This window comes from Pteropus vampyrus, unplaced genomic scaffold, assembly GCF_000151845.1.
Source record: "Pteropus vampyrus isolate Shadow unplaced genomic scaffold, Pvam_2.0 Scaffold173, whole genome shotgun sequence".
Taxonomy (NCBI): Eukaryota; Metazoa; Chordata; class Mammalia; order Chiroptera; family Pteropodidae; genus Pteropus; species Pteropus vampyrus.
The window spans coordinates 269,956-293,289 of NW_011888954.1; the positions used below are offsets into that span (position 1 = coordinate 269,956).

Here is a 23,334-nt window from a genome sequence, read left to right on the forward strand (position 1 = left end):
GTGTCTTTCGAATTTTCTAGTGTTCAGTTTTAATTCCCTTATTTCTTTTAGTTTTCTTCTTTTTAGTTTTTGTCCTAATGATTCCATTAACACTTTAACTTAAAAAAATCTACTTGTAACTAGTGCCAACTTGATTCCAATAGAATAAAAGTTGTTTATGCATGCTTTCATGTTACCATGGCTGCGCTGAGTAGTTGTGGCAGAGCAAGAATGCATATGGCCTCTGAAGCCTCAAACTTTACTATCTGGCTCTTTATAGAAAAAACTTGCTGATCCTGATCCAGTGCCCGGATCTTCCTGATCCCATTCTCTATCTCCCGCCTCTGAGCATTAAGTAATTCGTTCCTCCTCTGAACACAGACTGCTTTTCACCTTTCATGAAACCTAGAAATTAACTGCAAGTGCAAAGAAACCAAATGAAGGGGCACAAAACAAAGTGAACAGTTCCTTGGTGCACATCGCCGTGTTTAAGATCCTCAAAGTTGTCGTCTGTCACGATCTATGAAATCCAGTCCTTCAACATGAAATTATTCTGTTTTCTAGTCTGATTATTGATAGTGACTCAAATTTGAACATTTCCAAGGCTAGTTTCTTCATCATTTAGTCCCAGGCCCAAGCAGTGTGTTTTCATACGCGTGCTCTGTGGTGGGTATGGGTTGTTTTTTCTGACAAGCATTGATGTCCCATCCTCTGATAAGAGTTCTTTGATTTTTATTTGACACCAGAGATGGGGCATGACGTGGGGCAGCGTGTGGGCAGGGAGCTAACTGGGACTGCCACTGCAAGGCAAACAGACCTCACAGTGAGTGAGCAAGCGAGCAAGTCCAGTGACACGGGTTAGCCTCTGCATTCACCACAGTTTCAGACTTTCTAATTAGGCACGCCAAACACCTTTTCTGTGTAAGCTCGTTTGTTGTACTTCTGCTGCTTATGAGCAAAAACAGGAGTCGTGACTGACACAGGCACTGAAAGACGAGGTTAAACCACTTTTGGGGACCCCCCCATAGGCCTGACATCTTTACAAAGACACTTCATTTCATTTTTAGTAAGAGAGGAATAAATTCTTCTACTTTAGTTCAGGACCTAGAATAGTTTTAGTCTAATGCAGGATCAATTTCAGAACTAATGAGAAATTTCTCAAATTCAGGTTACTGTTCATCTTGACAAAACAGAAAAATACTAATGGTTTCAGAAATGATCAAATATGAAGAGAACAACAACATCAAGTACAATTTATCAAATACCCGATAAAGCACATTTTGAAAGGCAGTCATGATGTAATTTCATCTAATAAAAGCATGCCTTGCACTTATCTATTTTTCAAAGCATATTTGTATCCAAAACTTCATTAGATCCCTTTAGGCTTCTTTTTTGATAAATGATCCACATTTTTAAAGTCTTTTCTAAGCATAAAAACCAAAACATATTTTACAAATAATTATACAGCACTTTCTTATAAATAAAAATCCTAAAATTTTTATTCTTCAGCTCGTTTCGTGTCCCTGACATGTGCTTACTTTTTTAGTCAGCTCTTCTGCATTCTAGGCCATAAAGAGATAATTTTTATTTCTCCAGCTTTAGAGGAACCCTGAGCCTTTTTTCTAACTTGTTTCCCTGTCATCCCTGCTTCGTAGCTAGCCAGGACTTGTCCACTTAAGCTGCTTGTCCTCACCACAGCGCCTTACACACGCAGTATCCACAAGCCTAGTTTTGAACCCCAGCTCTGTTGCTTTGCAGCATAATGATCCTGAGCAAGTTTCTGAATCTATAAAATGAGGATAATAATAGCATCCATCTCATACAATTGTTGTAAAGATTAAATGAGATGTACACAAAAGAAACACAGTAAGCATGTAGTAAATGTTAACTGTTATTATTTGTTGGCCGAAAGAATGAGCTCTGCTAACCACTGCTCCTTGCTATTTCATTCCACATGAAGCCCGTAAAATGTGGTGATTTGTTTATTGTCTAAAATTTAAGCCCCTTGATGGCTTAATTTTAGACAATAAACAAATCACCACTAAAGGCATAATTTTACTGATATTTTGATTTTTGGGATGGGAAAACTGAGGCTCAGGTTACATGACTTGTATAAGGTTCTACAGTGAGTTAGAGAGGGATTAGAATACAGTTCGCCTGCCCGGTTGTTCTTCTCTTCCCCCCTATCACTTCCTAGGGCCTTTACCTCATGATCCCAAAAATTCAAGTGCAAAAATCTTAGGAACTAAAGGGTGATTTCGAGGGCCAAAAATGATTCTGAAATTTAAAAACCTACCGTGGTATCCACAGCCTTGACTTTCTCTGTGGGAATGTGCTTTGGAACGGGCTCTGTCTGTGACAGCATCACACATCCTTCGGCACCTAAGGTGACGATTATGACCCGGCAGCCCCTCTGCATGAGCACCAGGGCAGCCTTCCCAGCAGCCGCAGGGCTGCTGACTGCGAGGCCCGTCAGAATCTCAGCCTGGAATACACAATAGGTAAAGGAAACAGTGATGAGAAAAGTAACTGAGGTCCACTTCCAGATTAGATTTTTCTAGAAAATGTCTCCTTTATTTTGCATTACAACCAATGCAATGGAGAACTTTGATAGATACTGGGTCAGGAAAATAAATAAAAAAACAACAATGATGACACAAACAAACTATAAAAGACATCTTGGGACAATTAGAGAAATCTGAACGTGGCCTGGATATTAGATGACAGTATTGAATTATCGATAATTTTCTTGGGTGTGATAATGGTATTGTGGCTCCTTGTAGGAGATGCATGCTGAAGTATTTAGGGGTGAGTTATTATGTTATCTGCAACTTACTCTCAAATGATTCCACAAAAACAAAAATACACACGGGGAGAGGGGAAGCAATAGAACAAAATGTTAACAACTGTTTATGTGGAAAGTATGAATATTTGCTGTATCGCTCTTTCAGCTTTTGTGTGTGTATGTACAGTAATTTTCATAATAAAGAGTTAGCGGGAACATCGGGGTACATAAATCTTTACGAATGTTTTCAAATTTTTTGGGTAAATACCCAGAAGCTTTCATGGTGGCCAAGACATGGAAACAACCGAAGTGTCCTTTGATAGATGATTGGATAAAGAAGATCTGGTACATATATACAGTGGAATATTGCTCAGCCATAAGAAAAGATGAAATACTGCCATTTGCAACAACATGGATGGACCTCGAGATAATCATGTTTAGAGAAATAAGTCAGACAGAAAAAGTTGAGAACCATATGATTTCATTATATATGTGGGATATAAAGCTGAAAGCAACAAACAAACATGACAAGCCAACAGATAATCATGGACACAAACAACAGGTGATTACCAAAGGGAAGGGTGGGAAGGTAGATAGAGTTAAAGGGGTCAAATATATGGTGATGGGTGGTGAACACGCAATGCAGTATACATGACATATTATTGAATTGTACACTTGAAACGTGATTTTATTAACCAATGTCACCTCAATAAATTTAACTGAAAAAATGTTAGGGGAAACAAAGAAAATCCTACAAAAGAAAGGAAGGGTGGGGAGGGAGGAAAGGAGAAAGGAAGGGGCCACTGCCAATGATTTTGATATAAATCGTGCCTGTAAATTTCACATGTGGGGACGTAATTCTTCTAGGCCTCTATTGGGCCACAATGCCTTTCTCATATTACTAATTACAGCTTTCCATGTTTATATACCACTCATTTCTTTTGTTTGTTTTTGCTAGGGAAGACGGAAGCAGAGTAGCGGAGCCACTGCTATGTAGCAGAAAAAGCGTTATCATGACATTCAGATCTCCACCGGTTAATTAACTGTGACTTTCCCCAAGTCACGGATGATTTGTACAGTGACAGGCTTGCACAGCAGTTCTCTCCCAGGATATGAAAAGGTCTCTGGCTGACGCAGCACTGAGGGGCTGCAGCCCTGCTTCCTCATCCCCTAGGCGCCCCTCCAGCATCTCTGAGGGACCTCAATGGTTCTGAGGTAGACAGCCGAAAAATCACTGGACTAGATGAATTATACAATACTTTTGGACTCAAAAAGCTTATAACTAAATTCCGTCTTTAATGTATTACAGTTTAACTGTATACTATCTCTTCCTAAGAGTGGGTCTGTCCCTTCCTGGGATAGCTCTGAATGTGCCCAGATTAACCCGTTTTGTCACCTGTAAATCACCCCACAGTGGCTGCTTCAGTTTTCCCAGTAGCACAGGTGTCATTAAGTTGACCATGTGTCATCCCTTACCATCTTTTTTCCACAGACCCTTTCAGTCTGAAGTGGCTTTGAGGCCATTTTCTTTTTTTGTTTTTATAAGTTTCATTAATCTTCATTACTGGGATTACTAATGTCTCTTGAGTTGGTCTGTTTTCAGAAACACTGACTTCTTGTGGTTTCTAAAAACCTTAAAAAAAACTATTCTTTAATGAAAAAATTTGAACATAAAAAAATGCAATAAACAGACATGTGCCTACCATCTACCTTTGACAAATCTTAATTTTACTTTATTTGCTTCAGATATTTCTCTTTAAAGAAGGTAAATATCTTCTATATATATTATTTAGAGATGTGCTTTCCCCCCTTAACAGTATTTAATTCCTGTTGACGTATGTAGCTCTACTTTTTTTTTTTTTAAAACTGCACAGGATTCCATACTGAAACGTACTATAGTTTAAACAAAATGTATTCTATTTTTCATGAATATTTTGGTTTTTCCATTTTCTCCTTTTACAAGCAAAGAAGTATTGGATATTCTTATCATTTTATATGTAGTCTGTCTTTTTTTGTCTGGCTGCTTAAAATTTTTTTGTCTTTACCCTTGATTTTATGTAGTTTCATCAAATGTACATTAGTAGAGAGTTATAGCTATTTGTGCCACGTGACTTTCAGTACACTTCTGATCTGAGGACTCACGCCTTTCTTCAATTGCGGAAAACACCTTGCAGTTTCTCCTCTAATATTTCCTCTTTTCGGTTCCCTTCATTCTCTTCTTCCACACCAAGTAGCTGTATGTTGGAGTCTGTCAAGTTATCTCTCATTTCTCTAAATTCCTCTTTAATATTTAAAAATATTTTTCTGTCTGTGCTACTTTCTAGGTGAATTGAGTTTTCTACTTCTGGGTGAATTGATCAAGGTTTTCTTTTAATTCACTAATTCTTCATTCTAGTCTAATGTTCATCTTTCTAATAAGTGCTTAAAAATTTCAATGCTATTTTTCATTTTCAAGATTTCAATTGTTTTTCTTCCATGGTTTCTTCTTTTTTAATGAGTGACAATCTTAATCATAATTATTTTAAAGTCTTTTGGGAATTGTTTTATTATTTGAATTTTCTTCTTGTGCAGACTGATCTTTAGATTGTTGATTCTACTGGTAAACTCTCACAGCACTGTGTTTCTTCTCTTGGAGGCTCATCTTGCTCCCTATGAGTTAGAGTGTTCACACTTCACACTTCAGCTCCCACCAGGCTTATCCCTGCCTTTCTAAGGTTTTTTAGTTGCATCCATTAGGCTTCTGAGGGTCTCTAAACCAGAGCACGGTGTTATATTGGCAATACAGAGTTCCTGTTCTGGTGTTGGTGATATGGCCAATCCAGTCACTAAATCAGCAGTGGTCTTGGTACCTTTCCTTCCTGCTCAGAGGCAGTATCTCTGTCCTCCTATCTCGTTGAGTTTGGAGCCCTATGTAGGCTGTAGTCTTGGCAGCAGGAATAGCAGCTTCCTCTACCTTTTTTTTGCTAGCAGGGGAGCCCAAGCACAGCATCTCTGGTTTCTAGCAGTGGGCACTGCTCCAAGCTCCCACGAGTGGCGCATGTTTAATACCTATTACCCATAGGAGGCAAACTTCCTACCGCTTATAACTGCTTCTGGGACTGGAGTCCAACATGCCCTGGGCAGAATGCTCTGTGATTCTGTGACGTTTCTGATCTGTGGAGTTATTTATTTTGATTTTGAGCTTGTGGAGTTATTTATTTTGATTTTGAGCTCGTGAGTATCTTTTCTTTATCTCTTTTTAAATTTATATAGTAATGGTTTGTATATGTGGAGCAGAGGGAGTATCTTAAAGCATGAATTTACATTATTATTCTGATTAGAAGACTGTTAAGCTTTTAAAGTTTTTCTTTTTCGATTACATTTTCAGATCAGTCTTCTCAAAGACTAGAGTTTGTTCATGTGTTCATTCATTCATTCATTCATTCAATAAGCATTTACTAGGTGCTATGTGCCAGCTATAGTTTAACAGATGGTAATTTCCAAAGATAACTGTATCAAAATATACATAACATTGTACATGTTCTTTTTACACCGTGACAATGACAATCTTCTATTGAGAGGTGGGGGACCAAGGTATATTTTCCTGCTTTAATCAATAGAATGGGCCAGAAGAGATGCTATGTGACTTCCAAAGCTAAGTCATAAAAGCCAACATGTCTTCTGCCTGGTGCTCTCTCTCTGGATATTGGTTGTTGAAACTCAGCTTCCATGTTGTGAGGGAAGCCCAGGCCACACTTACACAAGGGGAGGCCATGTGTAAGTGTTCTGGCCAGCAGCCAGCATCAGACAGCAAGCATGTGAGTGAAGGAGGCTTCAGATGATTCCGGCTCTGAGCCTTTGAGTCTTCTGGGCCACAGACATCATGGAGGAGAGGCATGCCGTGCTGTGCCCTGTGTCAATTCCTGATGCCCAGAGGTCGTGAGAGACAATAAATCATTACAGTTGTTGTAAGCTACTAAATTTTGGGGTAATTTATTGTGCAGCAATAGATAACTATACACATAGGGATAGCCACTGGAGATACAATGGTGAATAAGACAGATGTCCCTGTCCTCACGGGGCTAGTAATTTAAGGAAGAAGATAAAAGTATTAAACAAATAACTTGAACTGTTGAATGTTTAAAGAATAAATACAGTGCTCTGTAAGTACCTAGCAGGGAAATCTAAGCCAGTTTGGCAGCTGAGGATAATCTAACCTCTTGTGAAATGGTCACTATCTCCTATAATTCCTTTTTCTTAGCACAAAGCCTGGCCATGGTGGTTGCTCAGAAATATTACATAATGCAATTGTGGTTTGTTAAAATCAGTTTCCTGTGGCAGTCTTCTTTCTTGTTTATGTTCTGAGAGATGAAATTCACAAAAAGGCAGATTAGGAAATCCTAGAAACTGTCTTTCAGCTTTCAAACCAAATGGAAAATTACATTATAGTTCATGAATTGCTAACTTTCTATCCCTGCATGTTGCATTGTATAATATGTCCGGCCTCCCGATGTCGGGAGAGCCTGGGTCTAAAACTGTCTGGCTTTAAAAGGGAGAAATGTTGGAATTTTCTTCCTAAAATGCTTCAGAGTAAATGATACAACATGAATACACTGATAGATGTTTTATGCAGATCTATAAATTTTGACCCTCAGAGGGACTGAGAGGGTGCTCCTCTAAAGGAGGGGACCCCAAGGTCTTTCCCACAGCATCAGTGGAGAACCGATGTCAGTCTACAAATGCAGTCACAGGATCTTCACAATCGGCTGCAGCAAAGGCTCCTGGGGGTTTGTGTTAAGTAGGGTTGCTAGAGTAAACACAGGACACCAAGTTAAGTCTGAATTTCAGAAAAATGACAAATAATTTTATAGTATAAGTTCATTTAGTATATTACTTGTTGTTTATCTGAAATTCAAATTTCACTGGGTGTCCTGTATTTTTATTTGCTAAATCTGGCAACTCTAATACTAATTAGTAAATAGGATATGGAAAAAGGAAAACAAAATACCAATAACGTGAGAGCAGGGAGAGCACTAACATCAACTGAGGTTTGATAAGTGCCAGATTATGGGGATGACTCAGAACCTTTTTTTTTCCTAGGACTAATTTCCTTTCTCCACACCCCCGTCAACTGAAAAATCTGTTTTCACTGGGGCCAAGAATTCACATGCAATCAAATTGATGTGGTGAGCCCTGCTTCTTTGCTTATTCATTTAAACGAGTCTTTGGTTTCTCACGAAATGAGCAAAACCTTCCATCCTTACCTCACTTTCATTGCAGCAGAACACATCTGAGAGAGCGTAGAAGCGGGTGTCCAGGTCAGCAGTGGCAGGAGCCGGATTGAACAACGTTTTCACTGCAAACGAATGGAGGAGGGGTTCAGTGGTTATCATTTTTTAATACGGTGCATTTACAGACATTCAGTGGGAGAAATCCCCAAGTGCAACCACTTCTCCCATTAGATTAAAAATTAAAATAGTTATAGATGTAGAAAAGTCTAAAATCTCAATCTCTATGATAGCCTGGTACAAACTCCTTATTTCCATCTACTCTACTTTTCACTTTACAACATTTCAGCTTTAAGGGCAGGCATCAATATTTATAACCAAGGTGATCACAAAGTTATGGCGATGGGAAACAAGAGGATTAAATAAGATTTTAAATGTGGCACGAAAGGACTTGTATGAATGTGAACATTCAGGCTGGTGAACATTTTTGTGGGTTACTTTAAAGGCTTAGTTGCAAGACTAGTTCATAAATCCATTTTCCAGGAAAGAAAAAAAGAGATGATAGAAAAGAAACAATGAAGAGCTCAAAATTTTCCTGGTAGGACTAGTAAGTAGGAAGTTCACGTACATATATATATTTTGAACACCTATGTATATCTTCCAAATATATCAGAATTAGTCATGCAAACATATATATTTACACAAAAGCTTATATTCTTGGCTACTGTAAGCAATCTAAGAACATAAAGGAAAGACTGGGAAAGAAGGGGAAATTCAATCAGTCTGAGAGCTAGCTCAGACTAGGAGACTGTAGGAGGCTGGGGAGAGCAGAAACAGGGCAAATGAGAACGGCACAGCCATTGCAGTGTCAGAAGTGCATTTTTCAGAGGAGGAAAGTGAGCCTCAGAGAAATGAGGTCACGGACAAGGTCATATACTGGGACTTGTGTAGGCTGGGTCCCTATGTAGGGTCCTCTAGCTTTAAGTCCTGGGTTCGGTTGTAACTAAAATAGTTGCCTCTCTAGGCCAGGACTCTGTCCATAGCAGCACAAGTCCACAATTCCAATTTACAACATTTTAAAACAGCTTTTGTTTGGGAAGCTTCCCCTTTGTCAAAACACTTACTTATCCACCAAAGCGCCCAACTAGACTGGTTGGTCTTCTTTTCCTCTACCCAGGTCCACGGACTTATGTGTTTAGTAACCTCAATTATTATAGATCTATAGAGTAAAATCCTCTAGCTGCAATTCTCAGAGACTCTTCCAGAACAGTGGTTCACAAACTTGGCTACACATCAGCATCACTAGGAGAGCTTAATAAGATGCAAGATTTCTGGGCTCCACCTCAAACCCACTGAATCAGAATCTCTTGGGGTAAGATCAGGGATGTGCACATTGACGAGTTCTCCAAGTGGCTCTTCCATACCTTTCTTGGCGCCGATCCATTCCACATTCTTGGGGAGCTGCTTATCGGCACATGGCCGAAGGAAACCGTCCACTACTTCTGCCTGGTGAGGCTAGCTAGTTTGCTTCTGCGCCTTCCTTGGTCTTAACATTTTGGTTTGGCCAGTGGATCGTGTCCAGTGGTTTACGGGATGACGCTATTCCCACATTTTCATTATTTTAGAATCCAGAATGTCTACCCACGGAAATTCTATGGTATATTTTTGGCTGCCCGTATTTTTGCACAGGGTTATTGTGTAGCTTAAATTAGAAAAGGGATGTAAAAGCCCTGTGTAAACTGTAAAGTGTTGTACAAATGTAAAGGATTATTACTGTTATTATATTGTCCTTTACACACAGCCTGACACCCCCGCCTGTCCACCCATCTCCTCTGCCTTCTATTGGAATCTGTAGCCTGGCAACAATCTCTCTCATTTGTTTTCCCAGTTTTGCGAGGTCTTAGAGATGTCAATCATGCATAAAGGTCCTCATTGCCCAGCATTCTAACACACCTATTTACATTTTAGGTTTTCAGAACAAATATATTGTTTCCTATTTCCTGTAAGCCTTAAACTGAGACACCATTGCTCACCTATATGATCAACTCTGCCCTCGGCAGCATCTGAACACAGGTTAGAGCAAACTGCCAGTTAGGAACAATAGGGTAGAGCCGTTCTTATTAAAGTTCCATTGTATCTCAAAAGATCCCTGATCCAGCAATTCCTTTTCTAAGCCTCTCCTACAGAATACACAGGCATGCAAACACGGTACAGTAATGTCCATTCAGCTGTTTGTAACAGGAAAAAAAAAAAAAAAAGAAACTTAAGCATCAAGCAGAGAAAATTGGTTAAAAAAATTATGACACATACATCCAATGGAATGCTCTGCTGCTGTCAAAAAGAATGAAGTAGATCTCTGTTTGGTCATAGGAAGATTTCTAGAATTTATTTATAAGTGAAGAAGGCAGTTTTATAATAAAATCTATAGTATCATCCCCTTCTTTTTTTTAAACAAAACAAATAAAATATAGCTATATGTGTATTCATATTTATATACTTACATAGAAGAGAAAAGAGTCCGAGAGGTTATTCACTAAACTAATAAGTGATTAATTACAAAAGACTTATGAGAAAAAAAATCTGACCACAGATTACCAGGTATACACCAAGCAAAGACATTGTTTTTAAAACATAGTAATATTTTACATCAAAAACAAATACACTTTGAATGAAATGATATGTCTAGGTTTTGCTTCAAAATAATCTGAGGTTGCAATGAGGGGTAGAGAGTAATGAGTTTGGGCATGGATGAAACAGGGTTGGTCATGTGTTGATAATTACTGAAATTAAATGACAGTACATATGGATTTACCATACTATTTATTCTCTCTGTATCCATATATATTGGAAATTTTCCACAATAAAAACAAACTTTAAAGAAACAATTCCACTGGCTCTTCAGCAACAATCACTGGAATGAAGAATTCTATAATTTAATTTGACCATAAATATTGTATAAAAATCAATCAAATCTTATTTGCTTGTATTTTACCAAGGGAAACAAAGCATTCTTACCAGCAGTAACTGCACACATAGGCTCAGAGTCTGACTAATAACGAAATTTAGGGGAAAAGTGAAAATGCCATAAAGAAAGGACTCTCTTTGGCTTGTGCTATCATACATAAGCATAAATACTTTACTATGATGGAAAAAACATGAAGAATCAGGACAGTAGATACAGTTAGTCAAAGAAGAATGCAAATTTGTAATAGAGAAGATGAAAAAAAAATGATGTCATCCTGGAACCATGCAAAACAAGAAAACACAGAGTAACTTGGAGACAGAGGTGATTGATAGCACTCAGCAGTAATTATTATTCATCACAGCGTAAGACAGACTAAACTCCTGGATGTCTTAACAGCATGTCAGTGGCTGGCAGTGATGCCAGTGAGGAACTAGGGAGGCCTAGGGGGGCAGCTGTATAGGTGCAAAGACAGAAACATGAGACAGAAGCTCTTCATGATGGCACCAGGGAGGGCGGTGGCTGGACAGTTACAAAGACCCTAATAACTATCTCAAAAAACAGGGGAAGAAAATCATCCTAAGCAAAGAAACTGGGAAGGCTGGACAACCCCAAACACTGGCGTGGCAGTTTCTTACTCTAGGGGTTCTTTTCTGTGACTTGAGCAGCAAAAACATTAAAACCTTGGGCTACATGCTAGACAATCTTATTGTGAAAGTCAAGGTGGCCAGTCAAGAAGTTTTGTTTGCCAAATGGAAAAGGACTAAAGTGGCACTAAAAGATATTTTGTATTCTACCTAGAATTTAATCTTGGTGATTACACGATCTCAATTATTTATAATTGTTCCTGTAATGTTCTATTTGCTTTAGAAATGGATATAAAGACCAGAACCAACATGTATAATTTCATCACAAGCAGCTGCAGCAGCAGTTCTGCTGTGGGCCTACCTCACAGCATCATGACCTAGGGCAGAGGGGGGCTTTAGAGGGCTACCAATTCATTTTGATGTTGCATGTGCTGTTTCTTTAAAATCACTGCTTTCGTTTTAGTAAAGACAGCAAGAGTCCCAAGGCAGTATATATAAAGATGGAGGGCTCCTTTTCCTCTGTATTTAAATAACTGATATATAATCTAGTTATACAGTGTATTTAATTCAAAATCCATCACTAGTTAAGTAGTAGAGATAAGGAAGCTGTGATAATAAACCCACAGATGATGATGATGATGATGGATGATGATTTTACCATCTTTCTTGTGAGTGGAATCATACTGATTAACACATATGCAGTCTCATGGGGCAATAGGCAGGACACTCAGTGCTCAACAGATCTTGAAGCTTTGCCTGCTCTGTGCTGTGACCAGTCCATTCACATGTCATTGCATTAAACTGTGAGAGGTCTCAGCCCAATTCTCTTGTTTTACAGAAGAAACTGAGGCCCAGAGCAAGGAAATGACTTACTTGCCCGATGTCCCCCATTTGCTAAGAGGCCACACTTCATGACTCCCAAACAGTGCTCCTTTCATTGTCCTATTCTCTCTCGAGAATTAAGATGCATTACATTCTCTCTCTCACCCAGACACATACACATACCCCTCCCTTACTGTAGGATCTAAGCTGTGTCTGGCTAGTAACTACTAAATGGGGACCAGCTTAGTTCTGGACAGAAGAGCATGTGTGCATGTGTGCTTGTGCACCTGTGTATTTTTTTTTTTTTACACCTACAGCACCTGGTCTTCCTAGGTGATCTCCCATCTAGGTATTAAACATGCCCGACCCCGCTTAGCTTCTGAGATCAGACGAGATCGGGCACATTCAGAGTGGCATGGCCATAGACATGTGTATGTGTATTTAATGGGGTGGGTGGGGGACACATTGCTGAAAACACTTTAGGGTCCTTTCTCTGTGACTTGAGCAGCAAAATACTCAAAGCTTGGGCTCCATGTTGGACAATGTTACAATTCATGGATTTTACTTTTCTGGAGATACTCTTCATAAAGTCTCAGTTACTAGAAATCAATGGGATGTTGAAGTTTCTTTATGTAAAGTGTGGTCGAGGAACTTGGGTCTTAGAGTCTGAAATCCTGGTTTTTGTACTGACTAAAAAAAGTATGACCTTGGTTGAGCAAATTACTTAACCTCTCCACGTCTCAGTCTTCTCACCTTTAATCTGGGAGAATAATGCCTGCCATATGTTCGTCATAAGGTTTTTTTAAGGATCGAATACATATAGAAGTGCTTTATAAGCTGTAAAGTACATATAAATGCAAAGTATTACTACTTCCAGTATTATTATATAAGGTCATGCAGACTTAGGCATGCTGGCTTTTCATAAAAATGTGAAGTAGGCTAAGTGGTCTTTGGCCCGCCATTACCTAACCCCCTTTCTGGTGTCCCCAGGGTCCTACAGCTCCTTAACTGGAAGAAGTGCCTGGCGGGTGATGGAGGAAGCATTTCTGGACCCCACCCAGATGACAGCCAGAGGTCAGGCTGCCTGCCCATCTGGATAACTCTAGCCTCACCTGTGAAATGTTGGATCCTCAACTGTGGTTGCTGTATCTTTCCTCCACAAGCTGGGTAGGTAACAAGTAATTAGGAGAGAGGAAACAGTGATCTCTGAGAAGCAAGGGATAGTAGGAAAAAAAGAGAAGTTACATGAGAATATGCTTTGATCTATAAAAGGAAAGACAGGAGCATGAACGAAGTGGCACTCTGTGTTCACATCACCCAAGTAAGAGGATTGCAAGGCAGAGAATGCTCACCATAAGCACTAGAGTTTATCTGTGACACTCTGAGAAAATGTAACAAAATGGGGTTTGGCTCAGAATTCTTTCTGACAGCTTCGAGTCCATTAAAAATACATTAAATGTCAGTGAGAATTTGCCATGGCATGTTGTTTTGCCATGAGGAAGATTTGTTAAATCAGTACATACATTTAAAAGTTCTCCAAAATCATTTCAGTAACTTATTTTCCATTTATTTCTATGTAGAACACTATACACTCTGGGAGAAATCACTTAACACAAACACATGCACACACAGACACACATACAGACATACACTCTTACTGTTCATTTTTTTCTTTCTTTAGTTTTGTATATTGATGAGAAAGTTTTACCTGGAAAAGTCAATGTGGTTCTCTCTCTCTTTCTTAATATAAATCACAGAACTATTATCATAATATCAAGAAGAAGCTATTATCTTAGAGTGGCTAGTTTTTATTATTTTTTATTTTTTTGACCAAATGGTGCTCAGTTCAGGATATTATCCAAATTAGAGAGAGAAGAAAATTGAGATTTACTGAGACTTACAACCCCAGCTTGGCATCATATTTTATTTTATTCAATCTTAGAACAATTCTGTAGGGGAGTGTTTCTATATGCATTTAACAGATAAGGCTCAGAAAAATCTGATAATTCTACAAAGACCACAAAGCTAACAGGGTCAGAAATGGGCTTCTAACTCAGAAGATGCTCTCCCCACTGGTCAATGGTGAAAAAACAACAAACAAGAAGAAACTATCTGAGTTTTTATAAGTCTGTTATTTCTTGGGGGTAGGAGAGGAGGAACTGGCGGGAGAGCAGATGAATCAAGGTTAGCCGAGGGTTGACAATTGTTGAAGCTGGGCAACTGGATTCATTACACAATTCTGCTTGCTTTTGCTTTTTTAAAAAAATTTAAGTATAGTCGATATGTAATATTATATTATTTATATTATTTTCAGATGTTCAATATAGTGATTTGATATTTTTATACTTTACAGTGTGATCACCCCACTAATTAATCATCTGTCACTGTGCAAACTTATAACAATACTATTGACTATATTTCCCTTCACCTTTTTCACCTAGCCCCCCACTCCCCTCTCTGGTAACCATCTCTTTAGTTTCTGTTTCTATGAGTCTGTTTTTGTTTTGTTTTGTTTGTTCATTTGTTCTTTTTTTAAACATTCTGCTTGCTCTTGTATGTTTGAGAATTTCTAAAAATCAAAGGTCAAACAAACAAAGTTGCTTAAAGGACACTGACAACTAGAAAATATTACATATAAATAATCTCTCGTTTATGGAAAAGATAATAAAATTTTACAAAAAGGAGAAAGAACTAATCTTCAATTTCTAGAGATGTATATCAAAATGTAGCTGGGCAGTGATTATACATGATATGCAGCCTCTGCTTCTCAGAATGGAAATCGTTCTACGACCTACAGTGTATCTTGGACAATGGGCTGCTTCAAAGATTCTAGTTACTATTTGTATTCTTTCTTTTCCTTTCTTCCTTCCTTCCTTCCTTCCTTCCCTCCCCTTCCTTCATTTGAATCTATTTATTTATTTTTATTATGGTGACATTAACGAAATCCAGTAAGTTTCAAGTATACAGTTCAATAGTAAGGCATATATAAATGCTACTCACATTATTTTTACCCTATTTGTAAGGTTTTCTAACATGATCAAGAAATAGAGGAAGTCAGTGAATCTCACAGATGGGAGAAAGAATATTTCACTACAGAAAAATCCTTGCTTTGCTTAAAAGGTTAACTGTAATTAAGACATTGATAAAAGCTTTTATAGAAAGAATGACAAATACGTGAAATCACCTCCACTGCGGTGAGCCATTGTTAGGGCTTCCAGAGAAGTTGCTGCAGTCACTTCCAGCTGGCAGATCATTACTCTGGCTCTGCTGATGGCCTTGGCGGCTTTCCTCAGGTCTTCAGTATTCAGAAGTAAATTTGCTCCAGCCACTATAACGATGATATTCTGGCCTACAAAGAATTTCTACATATTTATATTAAAACAAAGCAAAGCTGAGCAATGATATTCTGCAACATTACAACCACTTTTAACAAAGTCATTATGGAAACTGTCATAGGTGTTAATTTTAACACTTCTAGGCCATTCAGGTTAAATTTCGTATTCCTATTTACAATATCTCAGTAAGATTCATATTATTCTAATCATTTTGAGCAAAATCTAAAAATGATTTCCCTTATTGATATTCTTATATAGAAAGAGTATTAGCTGAGAAATTATATATAACATACTTTAAAATTTTCTTTTATGGGAGAAGGCTGGGGTACAATGTATGTGGTAAAGGTTCTTAATCTTAAACGACAGGTGTCATAATGATGAGTATAAACAGGAATAAACTTGCCTAATGCTAAACACTAATGCTCTGTAGTATGCAGTTAGTTCAAGGTAAACCCTAGGGTATTCTGAAAAGTGATTTTGTAAATCAAAACACATTTTATAATATCTAACAGATAGAAAATTGTACTAATAATGTAAGGTAGAAAGAAGGACATTTGGACGGGACTATAGCAGATCAAACAGAAGCAGGACTAAAGGATCTTATATACTCATCACTTAGACTCACTTTCTACAATCCCACCTAAATGCGGGAGGTGTGGAAGTGCATTTTATCTGTCAGGTGAACTCTCAAGAGCTGCGATGTCCAATATGATAGTCATGAGCACAAGCCACATGTGGCTATTGACTACTTGAAATGTGTCTAGTCTAATTTGAGATGTGCTTTAATTGTACAATACACAGCAGATTTTTATAGACTGAGTATAAAGAAAAGAAGGTAAAATATTAATTTTAAAGAACTTTTTGATTACACGTTGAAAGGATAATATTTTGGATATATAGTGGGTTAGTGAATATATTAAGATGAATTTTACCTGTTTCTGTTTACTTTTTAAAATGTGGCTAATGAAAAATTTAACGTTACGTATGTGACTTGAATTATATTTCTATTGGACAGCAGTGATCTAGAGGGATGAGTTGTAGCAGTCACTTTTTGCGCCCTAAGCTGCTTGTGCTGCTCTTGTATAGACTTGACCTAAAATTACCTCTGAACACAGCACACATGCTAGCCTATCATCTTACCACAGATGTGTTTGTTAGCCACAAAGAGGACTTAATAAAGTGGGGATGGTTCAGCATAAACCCAACCTCGGTACTGGAAAAATTCAAAGTATCCACACACTGAGAGACTGCATACCTCCTTCATTTTCTCTCTCAGTGACCTCATTCTCTCGGCTAGAGTCAGCTGCTGCTTCTGTGTTGCTGACTCCTGAATCTAAATTTCTGGCCTGGCCTTGGCTAATAAGCAACAAGCCCAAGACACAGCTGTCTGGTGGACACTGCCATGTGGCTAGCTCATTCATGCCTCAACTTTAACTTGTCAAGACTGAGCTCCTTACTTTACCTTGCTGCTCACTCCTATATTTAAAGGGGCCGATCGTCACCCCTCTGGGTATTCGTTTTAGCTCTTCTACTACAACTGTACTCTTGAGGGCATTACCATACACTAAAAACCAGACAAAGTCTACCATGATAGGCACGCAGAACACGAAATTAAATTACATCTGTGCATGAAAACGTAGTATTTTGTATAGAGATAAGGAAGAAACAACTTGAAGATATCACTAGAACATAAAAAAGAGGTTAAGGCTGGGAATGAGCTGCTGTTAGCAGCAATAATTACTTAAGAGTTAGCTTAAAGTAATGAACACAGACTATCTATTGTTAGAATGAAAACTTTTATCTACTGTCTTTTGCAAATTTGGGATCTATTGCGAATTTGGGATCACTAGAATAAAGTTAAATATACCTTCTGTGAGAAATGATCTTGTGAAACTGCATTATAAATTAAAGACATACTGTGACAAATCCTAATTTAACACAATGCATACTGACTGCCCATAATGGGCTAGGTTCTGTCCTAGGTGCCCCATCCAGTGCTTGGTCTTTCTGAATATTAATTCTGATTTTAAAAATCTTATGTAGGTGTTTTTATACTTAAAATAGTTGGTAGAAATTATGATGACTTTACTTGAGGGTAAAGGGAAGTTACTGTTTCCAAAGATAAATGGCTCAACTATGGCAAAGCCTTGTGACTGACATAGTTGTATATATAAACTTTTGAGATCTGATTGCCATTTAAAGAGCAGGCAAAATTGAACACTAACGATAAGTTAGAAGTAATTAGTTACTGCCATTTGCTCACTAAACATTCTATAAATATGATTCATCAACTTTCTTTTGCACCTATCTATTTACATTTATTTACCTAGTGTAACTGAAATGACAGATGAATAACTGCTTTTAGAGACAAATATAAATTCTTAGTTCACGTGAAGGGTAATGAGATATTACAGGATATAAATAATATTTTGAGGCAACTGTATAATGCTTCATATGTATTGGATGGACAGTTGTATATTTGAGTGCTCAATCTGGGAAGTATAAATAATGGGAAACATATTTAGATTGGAAAGATCACGCTTTAGGCCTTAGGATGGTAGGTATGGTAAGGGATCCATAGGATTAGGGTAAAAATTGATGCTTCTGCTCTAAGTTCTGGAAACGAACCATTTAATGAAATGACGCTCCAATATGCAAAACACATACCTTCTTTATTGACAATTATAGAAGCAGTTCCTGTAGCAGCATCTTTAGTCTGATATGTAAATTCTAAAAGAAAAAAGAAATTATAATCACATATATACAGCCTGGCATGGATAATTTATTTTAACGACTTCAATGCACCACTAATCCTTAGAAAACTTTTTAACCTTTAACCATCTGGAATGATAAAAGAGAAATAAATGATTAGTGCTAATTTATACTCATCACCTATACAATAAGGAAAATGTCTTTACACTTAGTTGCACCTTTTCTCTACATTAGTAACAACTCAGCAAACTGCCCCTGCTTCCAGTTCCCTCAAATTATTCATAGTTGTGTACGTATGCATTTTTCTACACCACCATATTTCGTCAGTGAAAGAAATGACAGATCTGAGGTGAATGGCTAACAGTCACACCTATAAAGTGAACTAGTTTGGTTTATTTTCATTCTCATAAGCTTTGCAGCTCATCAAGAATTATGGCCCGGCAGGTAGATGGAAATGTTGATCGGGCGGCCTTGGCAACAGCAAAGAAACTTGAACTGGAGCCAGAGATCTGCATTCTAGTCCTGGCTCCAGCTCCAACTAGCTGTGTGCTCTTGGACAAATTCAGAACCTCTCTGGTTTTCCCTTTTGTGTGATAGTTTCTAAGATCGTTTCCAGGTATGATACTCAATGGCTTTTCTTAAAATATCTTTTGTGAATATAGCACCTGTTTTCTCTTGTCACCTGCTTTTGAAACATTTCTATGAGATGAAAGTTTGTAACCTATTGTTTAAGCAAGGCTGTTTAAGTAAGACTAGACAAAGTCATGCATAAAAATCCTCTGTCCACCAGGGGAGGATCTAATAATTCTATTCTATATCCAACTTTTTCTTGTAATCAGATCAGAGAAGAAAATTATAAAAACCAACTTTAAAAAAGATGAAATTTTACCTGTAGAAATATCATTCTGTTTTAAGTTTTCTATATAATCATTGCCAAAAGAATCTTTGCCAACCTGTACCAAAGAAATGATGAACGTTAGATCTTCTACATTTAGTAAAATGCTATAATGTAGCCTTTAGAATACTTAGCATTTTAAAAGGGCATATCTGCACAGTACTTTATAAACATTAACTAATTAATCTTCTTAATGTAAATTGCTAGACTTGATTGCAGCCCAAAGAATCATTATATATTAATGTTCTACTTATAGCCTGCCTAAAATGTGAAGCACTTAAACTGTCACACGTTCTGTAGGTTCACTCTCATGTTGATCTGGTCACGTGGAAATTCCCACCAAGACAGAGCTGTCCACCATCAGCAATCCACAATATTTATGAATCTCAGTTGTTTCGCTGACAGCATCTTTGTAATGACTTGCCTGATGTTTTAGAATCTTATCTTCTCCTCTGACCCTAACATGGATGGCAAAGATGAGAAATTTAAACAGCCCTTGCTATCTTGATACAGTGGAATTTTGCTGTTTTCGCCTCCTAGCATCCATTCTAGTAATGAAACTTCAATTTGTCCTCTGGATACCCATTGTTCTTCCACTAGTAGATAACATGGTTAGGGCGGCACAGTTGTGATAATCAATGAACCTACCTCCTTCATTTTCTCTCTCAGTGACCTCATTCTCTCGGCTAGAGTCAGCTGCTGCTTCTGTGTTGCTGACTCCTGAATCTAAATTTCTGGCCTGGCCTTGGCTAATAAGCAACAAGCCCAAGACACAGCTGTCTGGTGGACACTGCCATGTGGCTAGCTCATTCATGCCTCAACTTTAACTTGTCAAGACTGAGCTCCTTACTTTACCTTGCTGCTCACTCCTATATTTAAAGGGGCCGATCGTCACCCCTGTGGGTATTCGTTTTAGCTCTTCTACTACAACTGTACTCTTGAGGGCATTACCATACACTAAAAACCAGACAAAGTCTACCATGATAGGCACGCAGAACACGAAATTAAATTACATCTGTGCATGAAAACGTAGTATTTTGTATAGAGATAAGGAAGAAACAACTTGAAGATATCACTAGAACATAAAAAAGAGGTTAAGGCTGGGAATGAGCTGCTGTTAGCAGCAATAATTACTTAAGAGTTAGCTTAAAGTAATGAACACAGACTATCTATTGTTAGAATGAAAACTTTTATCTACTGTCTTTTGCAAATTTGGGATCTATTGCGAATTTGGGATCACTAGAATAAAGTTAAATATACCTTCTGTGAGAAATGATCTTGTGAAACTGCATTATAAATTAAAGACATACTGTGACAAATCCTAATTTAACACAATGCATACTGACTGCCCATAATGGGCTAGGTTCTGTCCTAGGTGCCCCATCCAGTGCTTGGTCTTTCTGAATATTAATTCTGATTTTAAAAATCTTATGTAGGTGTTTTTATACTTAAAATAGTTGGTAGAAATTATGATGACTTTACTTGAGGGTAAAGGGAAGTTACTGTTTCCAAAGATAAATGGCTCAACTATGGCAAAGCCTTGTGACTGACATAGTTGTATATATAAACTTTTGAGATCTGATTGCCATTTAAAGAGCAGGCAAAATTGAACACTAACGATAAGTTAGAAGTAATTAGTTACTGCCATTTGCTCACTAAACATTCTATAAATATGATTCATCAACTTTCTTTTGCACCTATCTATTTACATTTATTTACCTAGTGTAACTGAAATGACAGATGAATAACTGCTTTTAGAGACAAATATAAATTCTTAGTTCACGTGAAGGGTAATGAGATATTACAGGATATAAATAATATTTTGAGGCAACTGTATAATGCTTCATATGTATTGGATGGACAGTTGTATATTTGAGTGCTCAATCTGGGAAGTATAAATAATGGGAAACATATTTAGATTGGAAAGATCACGCTTTAGGCCTTAGGATGGTAGGTATGGTAAGGGATCCATAGGATTAGGGTAAAAATTGATGCTTCTGCTCTAAGTTCTGGAAACGAACCATTTAATGAAATGACGCTCCAATATGCAAAACACATACCTTCTTTATTGACAATTATAGAAGCAGTTCCTGTAGCAGCATCTTTAGTCTGATATGTAAATTCTAAAAGAAAAAAGAAATTATAATCACATATATACAGCCTGGCATGGATAATTTATTTTAACGACTTCAATGCACCACTAATCCTTAGAAAACTTTTTAACCTTTAACCATCTGGAATGATAAAAGAGAAATAAATGATTAGTGCCAATTTATACTCATCACCTATACAATAAGGAAAATGTCTTTACACTTAGTTGCACCTTTTCTCTACATTAGTAACAACTCAGCAAACTGCCCCTGCTTCCAGTTCCCTCAAATTATTCATAGTTGTGTACGTATGCATTTTTCTACACCACCATATTTCGTCAGTGAAAGAAATGACAGATCTGAGGTGAATGGCTAACAGTCACACCTATAAAGTGAACTAGTTTGGTTTATTTTCATTCTCATAAGCTTTGCAGCTCATCAAGAATTATGGCCCGGCAGGTAGATGGAAATGTTGATCGGGCAGCCTTGGCAACGGCAAAGAAACTTGAACTGGAGCCAGAGATCTGCATTCTAGTCCTGGCTCCAGCTCCAACTAGCTGTGTGCTCTTGGACAAATTCAGAACCTCTCTGGTTTTCGCTTTTGTGTGATAGTTTCTAAGATCGTTTCCAGGTATGATACTCAATGGCTTTTCTTAAAATATCTTTTGTGAATATAGCACCTGTTTTCTCTTGTCACCTGCTTTTGAAACATTTCTATGAGATGAAAGTTTGTAACCTATTGTTTAAGCAAGGCTGTTTAAGTAAGACTAGACAAAGTCATGCATAAAAATCCTCTGTCCACCAGGGGAGGATCTAATAATTCTATTCTATATCCAACTTTTTCTTGTAATCAGATCAGAGAAGAAAATTATAAAAACCAACTTTAAAAAAGATGAAATTTTACCTGTAGAAATATCATTCTGTTTTAAGTTTTCTATATAATCATTGCCAAAAGAATCTTTGCCAACCTGTACCAAAGAAATGATGAACGTTAGATCTTCTACATTTAGTAAAATGCTATAATGTAGCCTTTAGAATACTTAGCATTTTAAAAGGGCATATCTGCACAGTACTTTATAAACATTAACTAATTAATCTTCTTAATGTAAATTGCTAGACTTGATTGCAGCCCAAAGAATCATTATATATTAATGTTCTACTTATAGCCTGCCTAAAATGTGAAGCACTTAAACTGTCATACGTTCTGTAGGTTCACTCTCATGTTGATCTGGTCACGTGGAAATTCCCACCAAGACAGAGCTGTCCACCATCAGCAATCCACAATATTTATGAATCTCAGTTGTTTCGCTGACAGCATCTTTGTAATGACTTGCCTGATGTTTTAGAATCTTATCTTCTCCTCTGACCCTAACATGGATGGCAAAGATGAGAAATTTAAACAGCCCTTGCTATCTTGATACAGTGGAATTTTGCTGTTTTCGCCTCCTAGCATCCATTCTAGTAATGAAACTTCAATTTGTCCTCTGGATACCCATTGTTCTTCCACTAGTAGATAACATGGTTAGGGCGGCACAGTTGTGATAATCAATGAACCTATGTTGACACGTCAGTATCAGCCAAACTCCATAGTTTACATTAGGGTTCACTCTGAGGTTGTATATTCTATGGGTTTTGACAAATGTTTGGACATATCTCTGCCATTATATCATCATGCAGGATGGTTTCGCTGCCCTAAAAATCCTGTGTTCTGCCTATTCATCATTCTCTGCCCCCATGCCCCTGGCAACTACTGATCTTTTTACCGTCTCTATAGTTTTGTCTTTTTCAGAATGTCCTACATTGGAATCATACAGTATGTAGTCTTTTTAGACTGGCTTCTTTCACTTGAGTGATATGTATTTAAGGTTCTTCCATGTCTTTGTGGCTTGATGGCTCACTTCTTTTTAGCGCTGAATAATATTGTGGTATGGATGTACCAGTTTATTTATCCATTCACCAC

The 23,334-nt window shown here is 37.6% G+C and overlaps 1 protein-coding gene and 1 pseudogene across 3 annotated transcripts in view; both read right to left on the reverse strand.

Moving 5' to 3' along the window:
* RBKS (ribokinase) overlaps window positions 1–23,334 on the reverse strand; it is an 80,779-nt gene that overhangs the window by 29,181 nt on the left and 28,264 nt on the right. Inside the window, exons 3-8 of one of the 3 annotated variants that reach the window (XM_023536948.1) lie at window positions 22,279–22,342; window positions 21,345–21,407; window positions 15,527–15,691; window positions 8,008–8,099; window positions 2,276–2,464; window positions 893–1,765 (exon numbers count right to left, since the gene is read on the reverse strand). In XM_023536948.1, coding sequence (XP_023392716.1) covers window positions 1,682–1,765; window positions 2,276–2,464; window positions 8,008–8,099; window positions 15,527–15,691; window positions 21,345–21,407; window positions 22,279–22,342 — 657 coding nt within the window. In that variant the 3' untranslated portion in view covers window positions 893–1,681. Of the gene's footprint in view, window positions 1–892; window positions 1,766–2,275; window positions 2,465–8,007; window positions 8,100–15,526; window positions 15,692–18,344; window positions 18,408–21,344; window positions 21,408–22,278; window positions 22,343–23,334 lie in introns of those variants that run through there. The other 2 variants (XM_011370733.2, XM_023536947.1) reach the window with 2 other exon arrangements.
* Window positions 12,651–12,769, reverse strand: LOC111746066 (annotated as a pseudogene).